Source organism: Lepisma saccharinum, chromosome 13 (genome assembly GCF_977018435.1).
Source record: "Lepisma saccharinum chromosome 13, izLepSacc3.1, whole genome shotgun sequence".
NCBI lineage: Eukaryota > Metazoa > Arthropoda > Insecta > Zygentoma > Lepismatidae > Lepisma > Lepisma saccharinum.
The window spans coordinates 85946393-85973219 of record NC_139241.1 but is presented as its reverse complement, the minus strand read 5'-3'; the positions used below and the strand labels follow the sequence as shown (position 1 = coordinate 85973219).

Here is a 26827-nt window from a genome sequence, read left to right as displayed (position 1 = left end):
ATTTCAGGTCGATCACGTTAATAGACGATCAACACGTACCAATAGTTTTGGGCCTCCCTGCAGAACTGCTTAAGGCAACCCTTTCTAAATCATGCTTTACAATGTTTCCCTCTACGTTCCAGTATGCAAGATTCTTACGCACAAAGGAATCTAATGAAAATTCATGTGTTGCGTTATGCAAGAAAAATCAAATTAGAGGTTGGGTGAGCCCCGGAGCCGCTCCATGAGGGTGGGGTGGGGTGGAAGTGTTGCTGGAAAAATTCCCGCCTGAAATCACGCACCCCGGCACTTGAATACACATGATCACAAATGACGTGTCACATCAGTGTGAAAGTTTTCCTACTGTTAGGATTCGTATTACAAGCATTTACAAGTAAGCACACTGACAAACGTAACATTTCTAAGAACACAATTTATCATACATAGAAAATAAAACAAAACAGACAACTTACCTCCATTCGGTCTGCATCGGACATCAGCAAAATTTCCATTCTTCTCTGCCTGGTCAGGGTCAACGAGTAAAGATGGTAGAGCGGCCAATACGGTTTCCAACATGAGACAGAAAGAAGCTGCCAAAGAGCCATGCCAACAACAAACAGCAGTACGTAGCTAATATCTGGAATCACCTGCTTCCGCGTACGTAAAAACAGTTTCAAGAGCTTGCAAAGGAATCGGATCAGACGCTTACGTAAACAGTCTTGAAGTCGAAGTCAGAGTTAGAATCAACGCGAATTTAGGTTTGGTCTTGACATGTCAATAGCACAAAGTTCACTCATTTGCTGGATGACTGAATACAAAAAAACAAAAAAAACAATCGGTAAACCAAGTGGGGCAAATATTCGATTGTTCGAAACAGCCAAATGAGTACTGGGCAAGAACTCGTAGCGAACACTTTGAGAAGGTTCACTTCAGTAGCAATTTGCACTGCTCATACAAAAAGATTATCGCACTCACTTAAACCAGAGCTTAAACTCCTCATGTTCAGTCGGTGCAGTGTTAGAATTTGCACCAGACACTGGTCCCATAGATCGACCACAAGGAAAAAAACCTTGGGACGAAAAGTCCCCGGGCAGCTTTCCCTTCTTCCCTCCACCTCGGGCCATAAGGAAGCATGGTCCACTCTCCCCCTCCCTAACTCGCGGGGGTAGGGTGCACAGGGGTCACGGGTCTGCGCAGGTTGTTTTGCTCGTGGTTCCACTATATGCTCTCGCATCCCAGGTACGAGCAATAAGGAAGGGGCATGTTCGGAAGTGCCGTGGCTGCACTGATGGCACGCTTCTCAACCACCTTTCTTGGTCAAGCCCCGTCCTTTGTCTTCTGACGTCACGCTAAATGCTTTCGTTGTTAGGTTTAGGGAAATTTTGTGACGTCACAGTTTGAAGGGTGATTCTGAAGTGTGCTATAAGTGAGACAGGCATATGCCTTGTTGGTGCAGCAGGCCCGTAGCTATACCCTGTCCGAGCTAACTGTGGAGCAAGGCCGCGTATAGCGTCAGAGAAGCGAGGGAAATCTATTGGCCAGAGCGAAGCAGTAGACGCCGAGGGAAGGCTGGTAACTTCAGTCGCTTTCCCCCCACTTCATGCAATTCCGTTCCTCTCACATCTTCATTGGTGTCTCGCGTCACTACTTGCGCAGAGACTTGTTTTTGTTTGCCTGCTCCACAGTTAGCTGGGACGGAGTATAGAATTGATCTCCAGGTGGGGGGGTGCTCATGGGTTGTCAGGTGGGCTTTGTAAGCAAAGTTAATTTTTCAAAAGTTTAACAGTATTAAATGAAGATAAATTATGTGTGTGGGGGGCTCATTAAGTTAATATAAAATTTAGAAAAATCACACAAATACTAGTTTTTCTATATCTTTTAAAACATCTCTTACAATGTAAATTGACTGCTACTGACGTCATCCCTTACGACGCACTCCATAATACTTTTAATGATACACGTATTTTATATTATACAAGAAAAATGCACAATATTTAATCATAGTGCTTTACAATACATTCCATCTCCGGATGAAACAATAAAACTCCCCTTCGTTCCTAAAACCTGGGAGCTGTTGCAGTGGCGTAAGTAACATCCCCCTGCCGCGGGAGGCAGTAAGAATGATAAATTTTGAAAGACACATAGTTCACAAACGTTTTCCTTTCGGCGTTAGAATATATTTTCAAAGCTTTTCAAGCTGCACCAGCGTAACGGAACACACCGACAGACGATTAATGGAATGCGCTAGTAATTTCTAGGACAAATATGACGACGATGTATCTCGCACTATAGCTACAGAAATTGTTTATTTTCGGAATGTAGTATCCAATGAAATCAAGAGAAGAAACATGCCGAACATCAGCGAAGTTTGCAGAATTTCTCTTGTTGGTAAACAAAATTCTGGCTAATAGCATTCCTGACGTATGCACTTCTATGCTGTATTTGACCCTACCTGTGACGTCATCAACTGAGAGATCGTTTTCCAAGCTAAAATTGATCAAAAATTACTTGAGAAGCACAATGACACGAGTGAGATTGTGTGGACTGGCGCTGTTCGGCATCGAAAGCGATCGGGTTCGAAAACTGGACTTGACCAAACTAGCACAAGAATTTGCTTCCATCAAGAAACGCAGAAGAATGGTAATGGGCATTTAACAATATAGTAATTTTGTAGTAACACTGTATTTTCATGTGTGCACATAAATGTAGGCGTGAATAAATATTTTAGAAAAGTTGTTTTTTTTTAATCCAGTATAGGGGCACACAACTGAAAGTTGCGGGGGGGGAGGGGGTGCAGAGCGTGTTAGTTACTCTACTGATCTTTGACGCCGATGTGGATGATAACGTCAAAGTCGCAGATTTCTGTCTAAATGCGAGGCTACAACAGGGGCAGCGAAGGTACACATAAAGAAGCTCCACATTTCTAAAGTCTAGAGCAACTTCTAAATACCTGCTGCTACTTAGACTTCTGCTCATATAGAAGATGAATGAATGTAATAGGTTCTTTCCATGTTTTGTGAATCCTTCACCAAGTTGTGAGCAAAATAGTTTTACCTAATGCCAAAGGAGTTACCTGGCTACGAGCATGAGCAGCTCACTCGAGAAAGAGAGATTGGATGACAGCGAAGCAATCCTTAATAAATCTTTCGAGGAGGCAAGCTATCAACTCGCCCGGCACCTAACGGTCTGTTGGGTGAGGTGAGTCAAGGCAAGAGCTTATAAAACCTTTTCCTGCTCCCCCCAAAGTAGGCAATAGTTAGGATGGAGAGTTCATGTGAAGTAACCGATCCCTGACTGCTGTTTTAGAGATCCAAACTGTCGGGCAAGCCTGGCACCTGTTGGGTGAGATGAGTCAAGACAAGAACTTAATAAACGGCGAAGCAATGCGGAACTGTGTCACTTTTTATACCGTGATAGAAAGACATTCTTTCAGATGGCGCTAGAATACGTAGCATCAAGAGGAGAAAGAGAGAGTGCAGCAAATAGTGTATAACCACTGACGTACAGCCCCTCTGGAATTTTGAAAAAAATTAACATTTTCAAATCAAAGCAGGGAAGAAGTAGGGGAAAACTAGACTGGTAAGTGCATACATCTCTTCAAATAACCCACAATTGCCATTTTTGAGACTGGAAAGTTCCAAAAATACGCTGCCAACCCTCCTTAAAAGGCATCTATACAGTATTCTCCTGTATAATTCCAGCCCCTCCCGAAAAGAAATACTGGGTACGCCAGTGGTACAAACCAGTGGCGGCTGGCCAAGTGCAACAAGTGCAGATGTTTTCACCTAATTTTCAAATTAATATTGACATTTTTCATTTGCTTGTTAAATGAAACTATTTCCCAGCAGAACGCACACGATAATACTCAATAATACGCCGCTCGGCGCTACGCACGTGAAGAGTTCGTCGTAGCATAAAACAACCCAAGAGCAAATGCCGCCAGGTTGCGGAAAACTTAGCCGGTTGTCATGGCAATGGTGACGTCACCTAGCGTTGGCCTTGAACGGGTGTCACCTTCTACGTGAAGCAGTTCTCTCGTCGGAGAAAACATTGCATCCAGTGATTGTGTCAAAATCTTTGCGTTCTCGCGAGATCTTGTTCCGCGTGTGTGTTTCGCGTTTCCTATCGTGTGTTGTGTTCATGGGTTGAGCTGTGGTTTCTACAATGAACCCAGTAAATGAATTAGTGTGTAATTTGCTGCAGACACCATTTTCCAGATGGACGGATGAAGACAAAAAAGACGTTTTAAATTGTGGGGGCCCACTGACATTCTTCAAATATCAGTTAAGCGAGAGAACAAAAAGGCAGGGAAATCGTACAACATTAAATTTAAAAGTTCCTGGTTTGTGACTTTCCTTGGTTGTGTAGTAGTCGTTATTTGCAATCGTTGTTCTGCTGGAATTGTTTACTGTTAGTAACAAATACAATGTGTGGAATAAAGAAGGGTATAACGATTTTGTCAATATAACGCGTTCTCTGCATAAGCACAATGATTCGGTGGAACATTTAAAGTGTAAATTACAATTCAAAGTTTTTGAACAAAACAGGAATACCATAGCAGATGCCCTTCAAGAAAATAGTAGGCTTTTAAATGTACGGTTCAATGAAAATGTAAGATTAAATAGGCTTTTCCTACAATTAATAGTTGACGCAACGCTGTATTTATGTAAACAAGAACTTGCGTTCAGGGGTCACGACGAAAGCGTGTCTTCGCTTAATCGTGGGAATTTCAAGGAACTTGTTGCATTATTAATATCGAGAAGTTCGTTAGAAATACAGAACCATTACAAGAAAATAAAAAACGTGTTCAGTGGTGACTCTAAGACATTACAAAACTAACTTCTTCACCTGTTATTTTAGGCACGAGCCGCTACTGGTACAAACGCCATACAAGTATTTTGCTTACTTGATTTTTGTGTTCAGACATCTATTTCAATTTTATTAAAATTTAAATGCTCATTTAGTTTTACCCTCCTCTGAATGCATCCTTGCATTTGAACATATTTCTGTAGTTTTATAATCTGTGTACTCTGTCCAGCGCAGGGTGGTCCTTTCACACCCCTTAATTTTCTTCCATGCCCCCTTCAGCACCTCTTTTTCCAAAACAATTTTCAACCGAAAATACTGTTAACTCTTCAGAGGGGAAAGTTTGAATTAACCAAAATTAGTTTCTGTCAATCAAACACTTTCTTAAACAAACAAGAAACAAATGATTATTCACCAATCCTAAATGCTCTTTCGTAATCGTGCACATGTGCTTATAGTTACCAAAGAATTTGTTCAAAAATACCAACTTTAGTAAATGGTACAATGTTTATTGTTTACAGTTATCAAATAGCTTAATCAAACGTGTTTTGTTAATTCAATCAGTTTTTTTCTGTATTGTAGTGTTATTTACGTCATGACTTGCGAAAACCATGTCAACATGACCGTATAATATTAAATATTATACAGAGACCACTATTATTGGTTCTAATCTGAAAGGGAAACCACATTCACTTTTGTACATGTGGTCATAGCAAGGAAGCAAAAATGAATCAAGTAATTGGCGTATTTTCATAGAAGCCTACTAAAAGTTGATTGGTATAAAATACATGCGTGATGATTAATTTTTCCTTTATTTTCAACATCGCGCCTCCTACATTTCATTCTTCACCCCCTCAGCACCCTTAGATAGTTAATCCTGGCCCAGCCGCTGGTCCAGCTTAAGGTAGTCTTGTTTTCCAAGAAATGAAATTGCTTTCAATAAGGCTTATCACTCATTCAGCTGCAGTTCTTGGGGGAAAAATAATTCCTCTGGGATATTTTTTACGGCTCCCCCCTCCACTCTTCTTCTGTATGTGTGGCTATCTTCCAGAATCAGTGCAAAAGTGGCACTGGCAATCAAGTGCAGACAATTTTCCAATTTCTAAAATTATTTGAGCAGCTAAAAATCACAACTTCCACATTGAAGCAGAGCTTACCATGCCTAGGTCGCAGTTTGGATACAACATCCAGGACATCACGAGAAATATTGTAGCACTGATTTAAATTACAATTGGCATCTTTGATTGGGTTCAAATGACACTGCAAGTTTCTGCCAGTTTTAACTAATTGAGAAGATGAAGAGATTGAAAAACAGTGATTACGGCTGAAAGGGACAATTTCCATGTCCAACCAGTCACAAGAACCCAAAACTGCTCCTCCCCACCGACCTCTCCTCGCAGCGAGTTGCATGGTTGTAGGAGGGAGAGAGAACTTAGCATTATGCTTATGGAGGAATAATTTAATTGTTCACTTTTGAATATCAAACTTCTGATGGCGTAGAAAGACATATGAATGGGAAAAGAAGAGACTCAATATTTCATTTGCAGTTGGAAAAGTAAAAATGTTCATTTGATTAGATGTAGGCTCATTCCACAGAATTTGAAACCAAGGTGCAATTTTTTTTTCATTGAATAATGGTGGCAAACACTTTATTATATTTTAAAATATGTGATCTTTCTGGTAGTCAACTTTATTTTAGCTCCAGAAATTCAATGTTGGCAGAAATTGCATATTTCAAATGTTGTATAGCTGTTCAGAAATCTTGTAGTGAAATATGCGTATGATCAATTCTTTTTGCCTTGTAAATGTTCTGCTTCCCTTACATAGAAAGTTTGTGACCACTTGATGCACAGATAGGTCAACTGGGACTGTACCAAAGTTTAAAGTGTAATTTTAACTAGCACCCCTATTCCATCTATTCTGCACTTGAAGTGTTAATTATGTATGTACTTATGTTCTGGGTATCAGATATTAGTGTGGATGTTTTCAGATGTCATAAACATGAGCATTCAATGGTTTTTTCCTCTCCATACTACATGGTTCAAATGTAAATCTCCAAATATTGTGTGCAAAAAGCAATCATGGAAGGTTGTCAAAATATACAAAAAAAAAAATACTTACAATTTTAATCAATATTAGAATTTATGGTGGTCATGTATATGACAGTGGCCAGGTTTGTGACCTGAGACAGGTATGTGACATTAATGCTTAGAATCGTGTATTATATTTTCTATTAAACGTGGCAGTGACAATAGTGAATACAGAGTATTAGTGATAGTGTTTTTATACCATTTGGACATTGTATATACTCTTCCAGGTATTCATGATGAGATGATGGCATTATATTGAATTGTGTTGCTTTAAGTCCACTTTATGCACAGATAGGCTAATCGGGACTGGACCTACACTTTAAAGTGTAATCCGAACAACTGTGCAATGTGCCTCTAATGGGTATCGAACCTGTGACCTCTTGATTACAAAGTAGATCGCATTAGAAAACATGTTCAAAATACTACCTTACAGTGCACATGCTTTGCTCAAAGCAGAGAATCCTGATTATTAGTGTAGTTTTCATTAAGAAACAGTTCGAATATAAGTTCATAGATATCAAGAAAATGATGTAGGCACCATACAACTGAATGATATAATTCAAAGATTCCCTAATTATCGTGGAATTATGGTATTTCCATTCTCAGTTAAGTAAAATTAATACCAAGAGTTTGCCAGATAACAAAATCCATGTATTCTCACACAGTGTCAGAAACCTGATCGCCTGTCACACATATGACTACATTAAAAAACTGTAAATAGAAATCTGTTTATTTTGCACAGATATATTATATTTTTAGTCCTTTAGTAATTTGTAAAAAATTTCAAAATGCCTTTCAAAATTCAATATTGTTTTGTATACATAATTCACAGAATTTTGAAGAAGAAGAAATGTATGTGAAATGTAACTTCTGTTTTTTGTCACATAAGTGACCATTAAAAAAAAGGCACTTAAACGGTCAAATATATTATCTGATATTATTTACTGTTAATAACATTCTAATTTATACAATAAAATAGGTTTCATCTCAATACTTCATTTGTGAGCCAGATTATCATTATTTGTGTCGGTATGCGAAGGGGAATGAGCCTGTAACTTAAAGTTGAAGTTGCCTGTCCATAAGAAATATGGGATCCTGTAAATACTTATTCATCATATTTTTCACAGATCATATCTAGCTTAAAAATAAACGTAAAAAATCGCTTCCACTTCCAAAGTGGGGAGACATTCATTCTCTCGTTTTTATTAAATAGCAATTCACATTCGACATTATCGAAACTGTTCCTCGTAGCTTTAAATGAAACAGATAGAGGACTCCAACCAGTAGAGGCTGTGGAGGCTAATTAACAACTGAGAATGGATAGTTTGAAGAAAGCACAATTGGACTCATCTATTTTCTAAAAGATATTGAAGAATCTGGATGACATTGAAATTGTCTCGTCAATTCCTTTTGTCTTGTGAATGTTCTGCTTCCCTTACATAGAAAGTTTGTGTCCACTTTATGCACAGATAGGCTAACTGGGGCTGTACCAATGTTTCAAGTGAAATCGTAAGCAGCATGTAAAGCAGGACATTTAAGTAGGAACAAGGAAAAGTTTCCAGGTGATTAATCATCTCTATAAGAATTCATTTTAATTTTCTTTTACCAATTAATTTTATAATATTATGGCCAAAAACACAGCCTGCTGACCTTTGCCAGTTTTCAAGATCCGTTGCTACCCTCATAAATGAACTGTCAAAGCATTTTTGGTTAGAATATCTTCCTTGAAAAAGGTGGTCAGGAAACACGTGCGATGGACATTTCCACTTTGACATGAAAAACGTTTTAAATCCATTCATTTTACGGATAATGACACAAACATGAGATGTGCAAAATATCTCGGCGATATTAGTTTTGGTTCTCGAGAAACACCGCTGAAATTCACCTCCTACGTCACTGTTTTGAAAACGTCCTCTGCATAGACTAGGGGTCCTCTGACGTCATCACTTAGATATGCGTGCAGGCAGAGCTTCTGCTCATCCCGTCAACTTAGCATGAGCCGTGAAAGCGACAGCGCAGTCACTTGTTACTGTCTAAAACAAGTATCTTGTAACTTCCAGTACAAAAATGTGTGTTCCATTTCTTGGAGATGAAAAGTATAGCCGTATTTACTATAATTCAGCCACTCGGTAGAGGGTTTTCCCATTAGGCTGACAAAGCACAACTTGTAACAGTCAATGGCTGAACACGTGAACAGCCTTGTTCATTGCGAATAGATAGGTTGGTTCTGAAGGGTAAGGGGGGAAAAAACAAAAAATGTCCATTTTTTTCAATTTTGAGGTTTACAGCTCATTCTGTTGGTTGGAACTGGTACTAAACAACTGTACAAAAACCACTGGAATGAAATGAGAAATGTGTGTGTAAGAGACGACCGAATATTTGGGGTACTGGGAAAGAACATGGAAAGATTAGTTTTAAAATGTCGTTTTCTCCAAAAACTGGTTTTGTGACATTCCTTGTTCTTTCCCCTTACCCTTCAATTAATTTCGTCATAATAATTTCTTCACAAATTTTAAAATAACAATACGTTTGGAACACACTGGTTTACATGCCAATTTCTGCAATATAAGAGGTGACACGGTATAAAAAGGTACTATTACGTCGCTTTCCCGTTACTTTGTTTAACTGCAACGATGAGAATGCATGGTTAATTTAGTATGTATCTTCTCTAACATCACATTTCTTCCCATTTTTGGCTAATTGCGACAATGAAGATGAACGACTACAAGCAGTATTCAAAATCGAGGTGCAGGAGAACCCCCTCCCCCCCACACACTACCACCACCAGCACAATATAAATATCACCCAACCTGGCACGATACGAGACTAACTTTTTGGTCTGTCCTATCTCATTTCAAAAACATTCGCTTGTCTCGTCTCCTTTTATGAGATGAGACGGGAAATGTCTCGTCTCGAGAGCAACACTAAGGTTAATAATAGAAGCATCCTCCTAGCTGTCCCCAAAGTCTCGAGCAAACATCCTCCATGTAACAATTTTCAGTTCAATGGAAACACGCATGCCCAGGTTGAGAGTCAAACCTGGAACATGAGACTTCCTCAGATAAATCATGAATTTTGTGTAAAATAATTACAATTCCAGTTCATTCGTGGTAATTCTGAATCTGCGGTTTGGTTTGCATATATAATATCCCATCTTCGAGGGCTCGTAGCGTCGAAATGAGGAGTCAAACAAACAAACAAAAAAATCATTATGAAAAGTTTTTTTTTTTTTTTTTTGTATTTATAATATCTATGCACTGTGAAAGTTTGTACGATAAGCCTTTGCATACGTTGTTAATTCTATATTTTTCGAGACTTTAGACAAGAATGAGAATTGATCTCCGAAATGAGACGGATGTTTATAAATCGAGATGAGACTGTCAATGAAAAATTTACAAATAAACACGAGACAGACATTTACATCTCTCAACGAGAATGAGACCAAGGCTGGCATGTCTCGTCTCGATAGGATCTTTACTGGTGAGGTTGTGAACCAACCAATTAATGTATTTGGGGTAAAGAGATGAGGCGGCTTTTTTCGCAGTAGAAAATTCAAAGTATATCGTCCCATTTCAGTATGGGATATAATGTTATACACATAGTCGTATTTTATATAGTTCATGTAAGGGCGGGAGGTTCAACTTTTGGTATGATTAGGGTTGCTTTATTTCGTAAGTGAAAATCCAGGACACTGCTGGCCGGAAGTTTGTTGAAGATGACTCGAGGGGCGAAAAATAACTGATTTGACAGATTCAATGCAGTTTCGTGTCACAGAAATTCTGAAACTATCAGGAAATTGCAGACATTTGATCTGCAGTCCCATCTGGTGTGTGAAATTACGTAATTTCCTTCCATCCGTATCTCGTCCTATACGTCTCTAATTTAAGAGAATGAAATAAGTCCGAAGACATTTTTATGAACAGGTAATAGGACAGGTAATCTGGTAATTTTACTAAACCAAGAGGGATGTGGACCAGTTGAACCCCCCTTAAATACGCCCATGGTTATACACATTATTTCCTTGTAATAATTATACATAAACTAAATATTGATATGTACTGTGCAACTGATGTAATCTTCTCAGTGTATTTTCTCTTATCTGCACAAACATATTTGATCATAATTTGCGCAACAGAAATGAAACACAAACTGAAATTGCTTTATGGAAAAGAAAGTTAAATATGCTTTATAAATAAAGTGAAGACTGTGAAAATTCTTATTTTAGCACTACATAGGTTACGGTAAATTTCAATAAATATAAGTTTAAAATATATTTTTGAAAGTTTGGTCAGCAACCAATTTTACAAGCAATATTTTTGGCATGACCCGAGAACACGCATGCAGCAGAACCCTTTCGTTTATCTTGCACGTGAGCAGCAGGGATATTTCATGGAAGAATGATCATTACAAAGCATAACTTTCCTTTCCACTATCGCTCCTTCTTCCATTATTTAAATCTGTACAGATTTGTAAAACTGCTGCACATGTTTGGTTCGCTCACCGTGGGCTACCCGCAGTAAACTGGACGCTCGAAGCAGACGACAAACGAGCTCTCTCGTATTAACATGGCGAGGCGTGTTTTCAGCGCAATGCTAGCCTCGCAACTTTGGAAGACTCGTTTTTGCCTTAAACTGAATGCAGAGAAACGCGAGAACTTGCAGGGGTCATTTTTTCAGGATGTAGTTTTTAAAATTGTTGCAAAAAAAAGTTGAGTGGAAATGTCCATTTATTTTCATTCTCCAAATCCTTGTTAAGTATAAAAAACGCCTGGTATTTCCAGCTTTTTCGACGTATTTTCAAGGTGCTCTGACTTTTTCGTGTTTCCTGCCTATGTATATTATTATGTTACACAGTGAAACAATTTTTGATCCAGTCTCAAACAAAACACAACAATAAGATATCTAGTCCCGGTCTCTTCCATCAGCTTCCCTTCTCCTCCCTTGGGATATGTAACAACTGCTAATTCTTAGCTTCTTTCTTTTATTTGTATTCCTTACCATGACTTCTTCCTTCTCTATCTTCCATCTTCTTCCACTTGTGACTTATTTCCTCCCACTCCCACTCTCTCATTCACTTTTATGTCTATTACTCTCTTTGTTAAAACATCTTTTTACAGAATAATCTCAAAACATGTCATAATTGCAACCTGGAGGGTGAGAGTGTATCTTTGTAACAGGCTAAAAGGTTCAAAAGGGTTAATATTTTGCATAAGCTGTCAATGCTATCTTACAAAAATGCATGGGTGAGTTGAATGGTGATATTTTGAATGCACGTGGTGTGGTGCCCTATTAGGAGTACCAAAAAAAAGAAATATTATTATTATGTGTGCAAGGACCCCTCCCAAAATATATTTCTACGTATGTCCCTGGTCAGATGTACACATGCAAAATATGTGTGATAATAAGTATTGTATTAGGTACATGATTTTCAATGGGTGACAGAGAACTGCTCCGTGGTTTTAATGATTGTCCAACAACAAGTTTCTGTGAATTTAAAGATGCAAAGAAGCCAGTTTTACACTTCCCATGTAAAAAAAATGTTGACTACAAAATTTTCTTGAAATTAGGAAATCTATCCAACAAAATTCTTGTGGTAGCACCTGGGCACCCCTCTACCATTTCACATGCATACCTATAAAGATTTTTAACAATTTGTTCCCTGTTTTCAAAACATAAGTCTGCTTGTTTGAAAATCATCGACCAATTCAAAAAATATTTCCAACAAAAGTTTGAAATTAAGAGACATATCAAATGATGCCACACGGTGTCCCCAATTTTGAAGAAACAAATTTCCCTTGACTTTTCCAGGTCAAGTCATTTGGGCAAATCATGTATTTAAGAATGTGTGTAAGGTTACTGCATTTTAGTTCAATATCACACTTAGAATTCCACTTAACCACATTTAGAACATTCACTTCACATGTTAAAAGCAATGACAAAAAGGGAAACTGAACAGAAATTGACTGTTGGAGAGGGGCATCAGGGGTGAGCTTTTTAGTAATAGTTGCCAATTATATTTTGTACAAAATCCTAACAATTATACCATAAATAATACATAATTATACAAAAACAAAACAACCCAAAAATTGCCAATAGCCACTTCCTGTAGTAGATTTCCCTATGACCGTAACTATCGGTGACCCTCAGTGTATCAAATTTCTTACGTGGCCATTTTAACTTTGTTCAAAAATGTACTTCTAGTGAACTACTACAAAAATGTTGATTTTTCCAGAAACACAGTAAATTTTCCCGACATTTCCAGAAAAAGAAAATTCCCAGACTTTTCCATACTGGTAGACACCCTTTGGAAATTTTAATAGGCAACTCACCCCATTCATTTTCACGAGATGGCATTGATAGTTTGTGGAAAACATTAACAGTTTGGAATTATTATCTGTTTCGGACTCACTTCAGGATGTGACCTTTACATTTCGATCCCTGTATAGAATTTGCTGGGGACACTCCTGGTCTCATCTCATCTCGCAGATGTCTGTATTATCGCAACAAGTCTGTAAGGTTCCCAATTTGATTTTTAAACAGTTTCAATAACATCCTTAACCACAGAGTTTGCTTCTTTTATGTGACATCACTATTCTGCCACTTTTGACAAATAACAATGACAAGGGTGAACGACCATTAGACAAAATTGGGATGGCACAGTCGTAAAACACCTGCGACTAGGCCACGACATGAACCCTTTCCGTCCGTGGTTTTTGAAATGCTTTGTAGGAAAGTAAAGAAGAAGAGGAAAACATCTCACACCATTTATCGTATATTTTCAATTGCTCTTTACATATTCACAAATACAAATTAGGCAGGGGAGATTTGTACTTGATTTCTTGAGTAAAAAATACAGTGTATATTCTTCCTCAAACTATTTCTTGGTTTGTAAGAAGTCACGTAATAAAATATAAATGGCAGATTCCTACAGGGTGAGTCCAAAGCACTTGCACAACAAGCAACGATTAAATACTTCTTCACAACTATTTCTAGTCCCAGTATTTGATGACATTGTCCCATCCAGCCGTGACCATTTTGCTGGTCTCGTGCGGATGCCACAAAACGCCAATGCAGACGCCGTCGTGCGCCTTCCACTTCTTGTAGAGCCTCGTGGTCTTCCAATTCCACACGTAGCACTTGCCGTCCGCATCTCCTGATATCAAGTAGCTGTTGGAGACAAAATAATCATATCACTTCTTATGCAGTTATTATCTAGCTATTACAAAGCATGCACTTTCTCTCTGTTGTTAACACTCTCTTCCATTCTCTTGTCTCTCAGGCTTTGAGTTTCTCTATGTCGTACATGCTTCTTTCCAGTTTAACCCAATGCAAAACATAGACCAAGGACACGCTCACCAACAAACTAACAATAAAATAATATGTAGACAAGTAACAGATAATAATTCCAAACTGAAATCTAGAAATGCAACTTTGGGGCGGGTTTAACAATTAAATACAATGTAAATCATCACCCTTCGGTGAGAGGTCACAATGAGTCATCAAACCAAATAGCGCAAAGTCACAAGTAATTATTATCTATTTGCATAGGAAGAGTTTAAATTTTTAAGTCCACTTTATGCAAAAATAGGCTAATTTGGACTGGACCTACAGTTTAAAGTGGGATCCAAAACACTATGTGCCTCTTCTAAGTATTGAACGGAAGACAACTTGATTACAAGGCAACAACATTACCTCTATGCCATCGGTACGCCCTTCTGTGTTCACATGGTTTGAACTTAAAACAAATTCACAACACATGCCAACATTTGCAGAATAGTAATGTTCACTGTTTCCTCAAGCTTTCACCATATCATGGAGGGTGGACAGGATTGAGGTTCACGATGAAAGGTTAAAAAGCAAAAATTAAGGTAGCAACTGCCTGTTGCAAGTAAGTACTTCCTGGTAGGTACTTCAAGCAGAGGATGCCAACTGTTAGATTCCATACTAATACACTGCACTATTTATTTATTTATTTCAAACAGTAATTGACACCCTTTATCTAACGGACCTGTGTGTTTTTTTTAAAGAAGACAAGTGACTTGCTTACATTGAGTTCAATAGGTCTGCTAGCTAAATGTATTTAAGAAACATCCAAAAATATAGGAAAGTCTTCGTTAAAGATCTATGTAACTGCTTCTTGAATGTTTGCATAACCAGTTTCGCAAGAAGAAAAAAAAATACTTCCTTCTTTGGCTTTCCATCTGGTTAGGACATTAAAACTTACAACATTCATTGAACGGTGAAATGCTTTTAAGCGAACCAGAACAGCATGGGCAAAGAAGCACGCATGGTACATTTTGTCCGTTCCCTCATTTATACATACCACTTTCATTTGAAACTAGGCTGACACTAAGTTGGTTTCTTTGTGGCATATTTCATCCCATAACATCACTACTAACATGTGGCAGCAAGTAAAATATGTCAAATACAAGTTAATATTTTACGTGTTTATGTGATTAAATATGTTCAAATAAAATATGTAAAAAAAAGTAAAGTGCTCCCCTGTGCTTTACACCATGCCATGAAGGCGTATAGGGGGGTGTGGGGTTAGGGTCCCACACTTTCTTGATCTCGGCCGAGCTGGGGGTGATGTGATCAGCACCATGCCCCTGGCTGCCTTTACCCCTCATAGTTTCCTCCAGGTACCCACTTTATAAGATGCTGGGTAGGTGCCGAAGGAGCTTAAACAGGTTGAAAAAGTCCCGGTTCTCCCCTGCCAGGGATCAAACCTGGGTCTCTTGCATGGTAGTCAGACGCCCTAACGACTGAGCTACCACGGCTCATAAATAAAATATGTGACTACATAAAAAACCAGACTGTACAAATGGCATCTACTTTATATGAGGTACGTTCAAGAAGTTACCAGAATGGTGTCACTGTAGTTGGATGAAGGTTGCGGGAATAAAAAGGAAGAAGGGGGGGAGGATTGAAGGCCATTTTGCAGACTTCAATGGCTCCCCGACATTGAGCTGACTTTAAAATCCAGATCAGGACATTTACATTATGATACTTTGAGACCATCGTGTTTATGTAAATTCACGAGTTTAGGTGTCACGACTGCCAATGGAGATTGATGGAAAGACAACATTTCTTACTCATAAAAAATTTACAATCCATTAACACAATAATTCATAGTAAAGGTTGAATACATCTGGTAAAGGCATGTTGTGTTCAATGTCAATATTGTTTTTGTTTATGTTCAACTGAAATTGATGTGCATCTTTTCTTTTAGAACTAGTGCGCTCAATTATTATTTCTTTGTCTAAACATAAATTACATTCCATTGAATATAAAGTTATTGATTCAATGTAACTAAAATAAATTAAAACTTCATGCTGCAAGAGCCCTTAAAGGTCAGGGCATGCCAATTTTCATTGGGTGACGTGTGGTCAGCGCTTCGGATCCCATTGCCGCTGTTTTCTGGCTTCCGTGACCAGAGGCCGCTACTTCCTGAGGTAGCTACCCAATTGTCCTCATGACGGTGGGTCAACCTCAAAATTTTGAGGGCACCCAAAGGGAATCGAACCTGGGACCGCTTGCACCAAAGGTGAGAGCGCTAACCACTTGGCTACGTGGGAGCCATGATTCAATATAACAGAGTAATTAATTTACATGTATTACTTTTACTAATTCAACCCTTCATTTTTTCACAAATTACATACCGAAACCACATTCTGTATTTTTCAATGTTTTTTTTTTCTGACATTCTGCTTTAAAACAAAACATTAATGATAATTCCAGATTATGTTCATTCAGGATCCCACTTTGCGATTGTCACAATTGTTTCATTGACACATTACGAGTCAAAATCTCCTAGTTCGTGAATATTAAGTAAAATCAAGGGTTTATCCATCATGTTGTGATTATTACAATCTCCATGAATACGTTTCTTGTTGTGAAGCCACATCTTGCAATAGGGATGGAGACTTGTGCAGATGATACCACATAAAAGACAGGCGTGATACAAAAATGAAAATAACACAACCAAATTTATTTGTGTCGTCAGTTGTTTAATACGGTCTCCCTGATGCATAGTGCTAACACTGTCACCTTGTTATCAAAGGGTCTTGGGGATTAACTCCTGGTGGAGGCACATTGCATGGTATCTTGCATATGATCTCTGCCTAACTCGCAGGATAAATCATATTTTGGGAAATGAGAGAAACGAGAGTTTATCTTGCATTTTGCAGCTCATTTTGTGATAAAATATGGTTGGAAAAGTAAGTTTCATATTTCCATCTAAAACAAAATATGCATGCCAGCCATATGGGCGAAGTCAGTTCTGAGGTTAATAAAAAAAGGGGAGAAGCTAGCTGAGATTTCTACTGGTATCAGCCAGTGTAATCATACTGATCAATAAAATTTGCTGATATTTGAATAACTTAGTACAAAATTCTGCCATTTTATTCTCAATTTTATCAGCACAAAGGGGCAGACACCATTGTAAGTGCAAGAAGCAATGTGGCAGAGTGGTCAGCATTGTGTGCCATTTTTGAATCTTCGTAAAGGTACAGATAATCATTTTGTTTCTTCCCTCATCCTCGCTGTTGGTATTAACCCACGAGTAAGCAATGTAAAAGAGCTGAAATGGAGGAAAGAAGAAACGTGCTGCTCTAGGGAGAGCAGTTGATTAGAGAACGCTGCTTACCTCATGTCGGGAGAGAAATCGAGCGTGCAGGCGTACCCTGCCACCATGTGGCCGCTGAAGGTCTTCTTGCGGTTCATCTTGAAGCGGTTCAGGGCCGAGAAGATGACTATCTTGTTGTCCATGCTCTGGCACGCGAGCCACTTCTGGTTCGGGGAGAGGGTGACGGCCGGCATGGAGTGCATGCTGGGGTCCGCTATGTACTTCATGTCCACCGGGATGTCCCTGGCAAGAAAAAGATTAACAAAATATTAGGGAGTCTCGATTTCACCCCCCCCCCCCCAAAGAGTTCCCAAGTACTGTAACTTTGTGTACGAGTACATGTCATTCACATTTTGTGGTTTTGTAGAGTAAATGATGTCAAGGCATTACCAATCATATCGTACATAATTTTTGATGTAGTATTTTGGGACAACACACGCTCCCTTCATCTGACATTTATTCTGACTTCGATTAATGTCTTATGGAGAGTGTGTTTTCCCCGAAATGTTGTACCAAAAATTGCTTGTACAAACCATAAACTACAAGAGAAATACAAGAAAATGAATCGTGTTCTTCAAGGAATATTTGCAATTTTAATTTAGATTGTTAGTTACAATATCAGTTATTGGTATATTTTTTATTAGCATCCCTAATTAGTTCATACATGCCTGGGTATGTACTTTTACACAGATAACCATTACTTGCAAGGAGGATTGTTAAAGGTCAAGGAATGGTAAATAAATTCAATTCCTGACCGGGAGAGAAAATCAGCAAGCGTAAATGGATTCTGGACCGTAAAGAACATTTTTAGCATTAAAGCATTTCAATTTGGTCCAAGAATCTTTCTTCCGGATCAATTTAAATACGGTCCAGGTTTGGTATTGAAATGAAACAATATGCACCTTGGATTCAATTTAAATTGTGCGAGAAAAAAGGTTCCAGTCTTGTTATGGAACCCATTAGAACTGATGGGTTCCTGGACGTTTAAAAAGTCTGCTTGCAAACGCTTATTATGCCCTGCTAGATGCTTTTGAAAATTCCTCTTGCCTACGATATTCCAAAAACTCAAAAGTTACATCTGCTTAGAACTCCAACTAGAGCAATCACGTGAATCCTCCTCTGGAACAGTTTTGTGGCCTATTTGCCACAACAGGGAAATAATCCACATGAAAACACGGTGAATGCTGTGGAAGGAATTCTAAGCAAATGTAATTTTTCAGTATTTGGAATATCATAGTGGGTTTTCATATGGAAAGGAATTTTAAAAACTTGCTTGGTTGGGGTAGGAGCACCGGAACTCCTCTCGGGAGGAAAAAAACAGAGCATGTTAAATTGTATTAGTAGAGGAATGCATATTTCGTTTCTGACGAAAACGCAAAATGTGAAATAACACATTGTAATGTTAATTTTTCATGTTTCTGAAAGGTGTGAGGTGCATTTTCCCACCCTCTTTTGTCACGAAATGATGCGAAATGAACTGCAAAATGCGAAATAAGCTCTTAAACACAAAATTTACCATTTATATACCGATTCGACACTATCTGAAGTTTGAATTATCCGGTGAGTTATGCAATTCATGGAAAAATGATTAATTTTGCTACAAACATTTGAGAAGCAAAAATAGACCCCTTTATACAGGAATAAACTTAATATTCTGGTAATGATTTAATGTGCTACGTATTAGAAGAGATATGTTTGTTTTGTGTAATAGTGTATCTAGGGATGGGACAGACTAATCAGTATTCTATCAGTGTCAGATGATTTGCTGTATCAGTAAAATTACCAATTATTTTAGCAATCTGATATACGAGGTGTGGCTAGAAAAAAAACCGGACTGTTCCTACAAAATCGTTTATTGGTTATTATGTACAATACGAACATTATCCCCTTCAAACTACTCCCCTGCACTATCGATACACTGTTCCATAGGAATCTTCCATTGCTGGAAGCAGTGCTGGAAATAATTTTCTGAAAGCATGTTCATGACCTTCGTCGCTTTTGTTTTCACAGATTCTACGATTGTAAATCTGGTTCCTTTCAGTGCTGATTTAACTTTTGGGAATAAAAAAAAGTGGCACGGAGCTAGATCCAGCAAATAGGGTGGATGTTCCAACACTGGGATCCCATGCTTGGACAAAAAAGCCTTGACTGACAATGCCGTGTGGGCAGGAGCATTGTCGTGATGAAGAATCCACGACTTGCTTTTCCACAAATCAGGTCGTTGTCTTCTTACTCCCTTACGAAGAGTTGTCAGCACTGTAATGTAATAATGTTGGTTGACAGTTTGACCTTCGGGTACCCAATTCAAATCAATTCACCGACATTTGCAATGTTTGATTCCGTTTTTGACGTGCAAGGCCGTCCAGGACGAGAGTCGTTCACGATCACTTCTCGTCCCTCTTTAAACCTTTGAAACCACTCAAATACTTGCGTGCGTGATAAACACTCATCTCCCTACAATTCCTTCAACAAACCATAAGTTTCTGTGGCGGATTTTCTGAGTTTCATAAGAAACTTCACATTGATACGTTGTTCCACTTTCACACTTAACATTTTTCCGACGGAGCACAGATGTATGGTTCACTTTGTGCACAAGCTACAGCGAAACTGGGTGCCACGCACACTGGGCAATCACACAGTCAATAGGCAGTGTATCACGTTATTCACCCATGCACCGCTTGACCTTGAAGCACATGCCGTTTGTCGACAGCAACATCAAGCCGGGTTTTTTTCTAGCCACACCTCGTATCTACAAATATCTTATAATTTAGTGCAAAATTCTGTCATTTTGTTATGATATTTATAAATAATATCCATGCCCTCCTTTTTTGAAAAAGTAAAAGTCTAAATATGAAACTTCTTTTGCACTGCAGTCACCTGGAAACAAACATTTATTCAGGAGGTCAATGAACTATTCTGATTCTTCAAGAACCATTTCGAATGTTATATCGGATCGGTGGAATATCGGTTATCAGTATCAGCCAAAATTTCATATCAGTCCATTCCTAGTTACAGCCATGAGTATCTCATAAGAATTTTTAAGTACAATTACAGCGTATAAATGAGGAAGACTATTTTTATTGCACATACGTGATTACTTGCTATCAACAGTTAATATTTTTTTGTTGTTTTCATATTTGAAAAAAATGACACATCATAAAGCTCGTGCAACTCAGGATCATCAACGGAGGTTGTTACCAAAGTCACCTAAATTACATTACGTTATTTTCCAGGACAATATACCCTAGCTTGGTGCTTAATAGCTAGTTTCAATCCTGGAAATGTTTACACCTTATGCTTCCCTTCTGTAAAGGGACAATGTTATCTATTTTTTTTTTAACCATTATATAATAAATAGTCTGCAGTGTAGAATACATACCACTCCCAAACACGCAGACTCTTGTCATCTGACGTCGTCACAAACCTCCGGTTCTCGTCAACAAAGGTGATGGAGTTGACGGCTCCCAGATGCCTGTCATATTCCTGAACTATCTCTCCAGAACGAGTGTCCCACTGGAAAACAAATACATACGCGACTTATTTTGAAGAACTCTTCACACAACGTAAGTTTTACCCTTACAGGAAGGGAGGGCGAAGCATCTTAAGAATAGCGAAGAATGCAAACAAGAAAAAGGAAAACAGAGAAGAGGAAGGGATTATCTACGAAGTGAAGTGTAAAGAATGTCAGAGTGTATACATGAGAGAAACGAAAAAGAGGATAAAAGACTGGTTGAAACAACATAGGGATGATGTACGACTTAAAAGAGAGAAAAATGCGATATTTAACCCATTAATGCCCATGATCCCCATTTGGGGATCACACATACACACTATTTTGCCATTCGTCACCGGACACCACTCAAAAAGTGCTTGGGATCGTCTGTACACGTCATACAACCTATAAAAGGCGTTGCCAGTTGAGAATTCACTCATACCAGCTACAGCAGTCAATATGGACAGACGACGCGAACTAAGTGAGGTGGAAAGATGGATGATCATTGGAGCCCACAGGTTTGGGCATTCGACCCGTGAGATTTGCAACAAATTTCAGATACCCCGGTCGACAGTGAGTGATATTATCGTGAAGTGGAAGAAAGAGGGGGTCATGACATGCTGACCCAGACGCAGTAAACCAAAAATATTAACAGATCGTGACCGTCGATGCTTGAAACGTGTGGTGAAGTCAAACCGGAAGGCGTTATTACAGATGGTGGCACAGGAGTTTCGATCAGCTTCCAGTAGTGCTGCAAGTGATCATACTGTCCGCCGGGAGATCGTCGCACTTGGTTTTCATGGTCGTGCAGCAGTTCACAAACCACATACCACAGCCCGCAATGCGACCCGTCATTTACAGTGGTGCAAGGAACGCTACCATTGGACTCTCAAACAATGGAAATCCGTCCTATGGAGTGATGAATTGCGCTACCAGACGTGGCAGTCTGATGAACGTGTGTGGGTGTGGCGTATACCCGGTGAACGCTGTTTACAGGACGGTTTCATACCCACAGCGAAATTCGACAGAGGTGGCATCATGGTGTGGTCCTGCTTTTCGTGGTATGGTCTTGGTCCTCTTCTTTTAGTTCAGGGAAACATAAATGCCGATGCGTACCAGAAAGTTCTGGACAATTCTGCGCTACCGACATTGTGGGAAGAATTCGGTATTGGCCCATGCCTGTTTCAGCACGACAATGCTCCATGTTATACGGCAGGCATTATCAACACGTGGTTCGAGGACATGGGTGTGCAAAAATGTGATTGCCATGCTGCCCAAAAAACACCACTGAGCTGTTTGCCGCTTTGCAGGAGGAATGGGGCAAGATTCCCATCGACACGTATCAGAAATTGGTGGAAAGTCTTCCTCGAAGGGTTGTGGACGTCATTGCGACGAAAGGTGGTGCTACACGTTACTGATGTGGTGCTGTGACCGGATTAACGTACTGGTATGGGGTGTCCAGTGACGAATGGCAACATAGTGTATATTGCTTCACCAAGAATATTATTTTGACAATTTTTTTCTTCTGTACACATGAACACATCATTGAAGGTTTTCCTTGCATGACAAAACAAAAAAAACAGTTAACACAGAAATTTTTAATATATTTATACATATAGTTATGTTCAAAAGTGCAATATTTTCATGAGTTAATTTTTCTCATATTAAAATAATTTTGAAATGTAGTTGTATAAAGTTTTTGAGTTTGATTTTTTTTAACATAACATGTTTATTCTTCCTATATCACCTTCATCAAAATCTTCATGTATATGCATGGACGTCCGGAAGGAGGGGACAAGGGGGGAGGGGGGCATGGCCCCCCCTGGAAAATGAATGTGTTCCTAAGAATTATATATTTCACACATAGTTTCATTTCAATCACAGTAATTTATGTTAATTATTATAAATTCGTTGAAGAAACATGATAATTTCAGACTGAAATAGTGTATTCTGAGAGGGCATCACTATTTTGGAGGAAAATATGTGTCCTTTGCCCCCCCCCCCCAAGAAAAAATTACCTTGCTTGCCCCTCCCTGGAAAAAGTCCTGCGGACATCCATGTGTATATGAGATGCCATTTTGGTCTACAGCATAATTTGTCATGATCCCCAGGCATTGCCATGTAAAAAGAATAAATTTTCTGTGGACATAAATTTCCATTTGTGTAACAATAAGAGTTTGGTCTTTTATTTCAATCAAGAAAAAACTGCCTAGCAACATTTCTCCCCACAGTAAGCAAAATTGATTCTTTCATAAAATCAGCTATACTCTGTCCCGGATATCTCTGGAGCAAGGCCGAGAAGAGGAGGGAAACCTAGTGGGCAGAACAAAGTAACTGCAGTTGCTTTCCTCTCCTCCATGCAATCCCGTTCCCTTTCAAGTGTTCATTGGTGAACCACGTCACTACTTGTTCAGAGGCTTGTTTTCGTTTGCTTCCTCCAGATAAAAATAAAATTGCTCAATGACATGTCACTCTAAAGACACTGTATTTGTTCTTCAAATTAATTTCAATGTTTCATTACAAACTTTCTCGCTGAAAGATTTTACGTGATCAAATAGAACGTGAGTTAGCCAGTGACGATATTTTACATTACATAACCCAAAAATTTTTGCGAATCTCTGAACATTTTACTTTTTGACTTCACATGTTTATACATTTTGTGCATGAAATATATACTGTAGGCATGTATGAACCTTAAGAATGCTTCGCTATTTTTTCCAACCCTCTTGTGTCACTGCTTGCATTATTTTTTACAGTTTGAAGTAAAGAATAATAATTTCCTTGTGAATTTCACGGAAATATTTTTTTTATTTTTTTCTAAATTGCCAAGAAAGTATTTCAATGTAAAAAATACCTCTATTTTCTAACATTTTTTTCAGAATTATTATTGAAAGTTGAAATTGTTGCTTATTGGCAACACTGTACGTGGATGGCACGACCTTGACTGGGCAGTTTTCGTGGCGTTTACTATAAAAATAACTGTATTAAGATTATTTTGCATGGAGTGAATATGTAGAGTAATATCCTTCATAGTAAACTTTAAAATTGCAATCTTGTGTGGTGCAATGACTCATAATCATCAAAATAGTTGTTGGAAATATGAAGGTATGCTTGCAGCCATGATAGTATGCCCCAGCTTTGAAATTTTTGGCTTCAATTTGACCCACGTTTCCAATCTGGTATCTAGAGGACTGTGATTGCAGCTGTGTGTTTGAGGTGCATAACTGGAGAATTGATTATCATCAATTATAAGGAAGGTTTCAGGGTGGATCTATGTAGCGAAAACTGGCTAAATTCAAGGTAAGTTTTGTTGAATAAGCTCATTTATTATAAAAAATTAAGTTGTTTTTGTATATTTTTAAAATACCATGAGCCTTTTCAAGTGTAGTAAAATCATCTTTGTTTCACATTACGTTGATGTTGATTCATAATATGTACTATTGTGAAGCCTTGCATGCCGGAAATGGTGAATTAATGTAAAAACACAGTTCCATTTATTTTGTTTGATTTGGTTTCATTTGGTGTTTTAAGTCCACTTTATGCACAGTAAGGCTAATCGGGACTGGACCTACAGTTTAAAGTGGGATCCGAACCACTATGTGCCTTAACCGGGTATCAAACCCGGGACACCTTGATCTCAAGGTAACGACGCTACCACTGCACCATAGGTGAGGCCCCATTTATTTTGTAAAGGAGTTTTAGTAAGTTTAGGTGGAGAGCAAGTGAGTGGTTAATTTGGCTTGCAAAATATGTCAAGAGCGTAGAGAAATATCAATAAGCATCTACAGTCCTGTATTTTCGTAAGAAATTCGATAACAACTCGGAAACTGAAAACTTATGGTTTAATGTGAAATGCTGAAATGATATTTTCCTCGTAAGAGACAAAATTATGAAAACTAATCCCCTTTAAATGTTTAAGAGCAAGTAGTGTGTGCTTTCATCAGATATGTCGAAATAGTGAGCATAAATATTGCATCTCTCAGACATGATTTTCCTGTAAATGCAGCCCAGCAGATTTTGAATTGGGTGGAGTTGTTAATATTGGTTTTTCGCTTACGTTTATGAAACTCTCAGAAAGATCGCTCGGTATACTTTCTCTTTCACAAAGATTGTTTGCTATTTCAAAAGATGTCTCAAATCCATTCTCAGAAGGTATATCCATTTTCCTGCAAGTTACAAGCAGTCTCAAAAAAAGAGTTTTATCACATGGGCTTGCCTCCATATCATATATTATATATCAACATTCTTTGATACACACATCAAATACAAATTCAAGTATCTTGTCCAAAAGAATTGGTCGTCCCTGGTTCAAGCATTTTCATTTCTACACTTTATATGGAAAGATATACAAGATTAATTTTAATTTAATGAAGTGAAGAAAACATTCTGAAATATGTTACAGGACTTTTATCTTATCGACGAAAAAGTGAACTGTATAAAGTGGAACCTCCATTTTACGTTTCTCAGGAAACCAAGCTGTAAAATCTTAAAGTATGGGAAAATGTAAAATCAAGGAAAATTTAAAAACATTTTGTTATTCTGGGACCATCAATGCATTGTTGGAAAATGTAAAATGCAGTTCCACTGTATTTCCAAACACTGGCAGCTGATACTTACGCAAATGATCTTCTTGTCCGAGGTGCCTGCCACAAAAAGGTGCTGCTTCTCGTCGTCCGGGTTGAACTTGGCGCAGTACGGGATCTTTCTGCTCGTGAAGCGGGAAATGCATTCTCCTGTTTCCGTGTCCCACAACTTGATGTACCTGTCGTAACCTGCAACGTACGCAATCGTTAACCAAGCAACAAAATTTAAAACTGCACAAAATGGAACAAATTGGAATTTACATGACGATGTTTGTGAGTTTTGAGCATAACATGCAAGGAAAAAAAATTACACCATTTGTTTCATATGTAACATATTTTTGACGAGATTGGTGTTTGTTGATTGCTCTGAAGAGATTCATGAGCTTCCACTCGGAAGCATTGTCTGGTGCTTTAAACTACGCTTATTCTAAGAATACGTTTCAAGAGAGTATCTCATCTTCAGGTGAACTTCCACTTGGAAGTTAATTTCAAGATTCAGCAAAAGTATTTCTACATTTTCCCCATAGACTGCTGAAAATTTCAGGTATAAATTTGAGAATAGCTTAATTTTGAGGTAGGTTTCAGAATGAAGCGATAAGCAACACAGGCCCCTCCACAGTCTAAAAAAAAGGCTTCATTGGGCATGGATGACTAATAAATAGACAAAGGCAACATGCTATTCAGGGCCGGACTGGCCCACCGGTAAACCGGGCAAAATCCAGAAGGCACCCTTCCGAAAACACTAATTCGGTACCTTTTCTTTTTCTACTGCTCACAATTGATCACAGATATAACAGTGGTGAATAGACATTTTGTTTTCTGTGACCTCCTGGACTTCCACAGAGGCGGATTAAGGGCCGAGCGACCTGGGCAACTGACCAGGGGGGCACCACCCTTGGGAAGGGAGCACCAAACCAGGAAGTTCTCCTTTGATGATAGCACCAAATCCTTAAGCGTGGATATTCATTTTTAGTTTGAGTTTATTTTTAAGTCAACTTTATGCACAGAAAAGCTAATTGGAACTGGGCATATAGTTTAAAGTGGAATGCGGACCACCTGGTGCGTTGCTAAAAAGTTGAATTACACTGGTCTACATATGAAATATTTTTTTCTGCTGACTTAGATATTTTAACTGATTCTACATAATTTGAGGTCGCTGATTTCAAATATGTAGTCAGAAAAAGTGTATCACGTCACAATTTTTCACAAATCACATTTGAAAATTTTCACAATATTATAATACTGGGCTA

The 26827-nt window shown here is 38.5% G+C and overlaps 1 protein-coding gene across 1 annotated transcript in view; it reads right to left on the bottom strand.

Moving 5' to 3' along the window:
- Window positions 1-13630: 13630 nt before the first annotated feature.
- Window positions 13631-26827, bottom strand: part of LOC145997099 (pre-mRNA-processing factor 17) — a 51285-nt gene continuing 38088 nt past the window's right edge. Inside the window, exons 7-10 of the mRNA XM_083133726.1 lie at window positions 25612-25766; window positions 20881-21014; window positions 17523-17744; window positions 13631-14041 (exon numbers count right to left, since the gene is read on the bottom strand). Of these exons, the coding sequence (XP_082989852.1) occupies window positions 13864-14041; window positions 17523-17744; window positions 20881-21014; window positions 25612-25766 (689 nt within the window). The 3' untranslated portion in view covers window positions 13631-13863. The remainder of the gene's footprint in view (window positions 14042-17522; window positions 17745-20880; window positions 21015-25611; window positions 25767-26827) is intronic.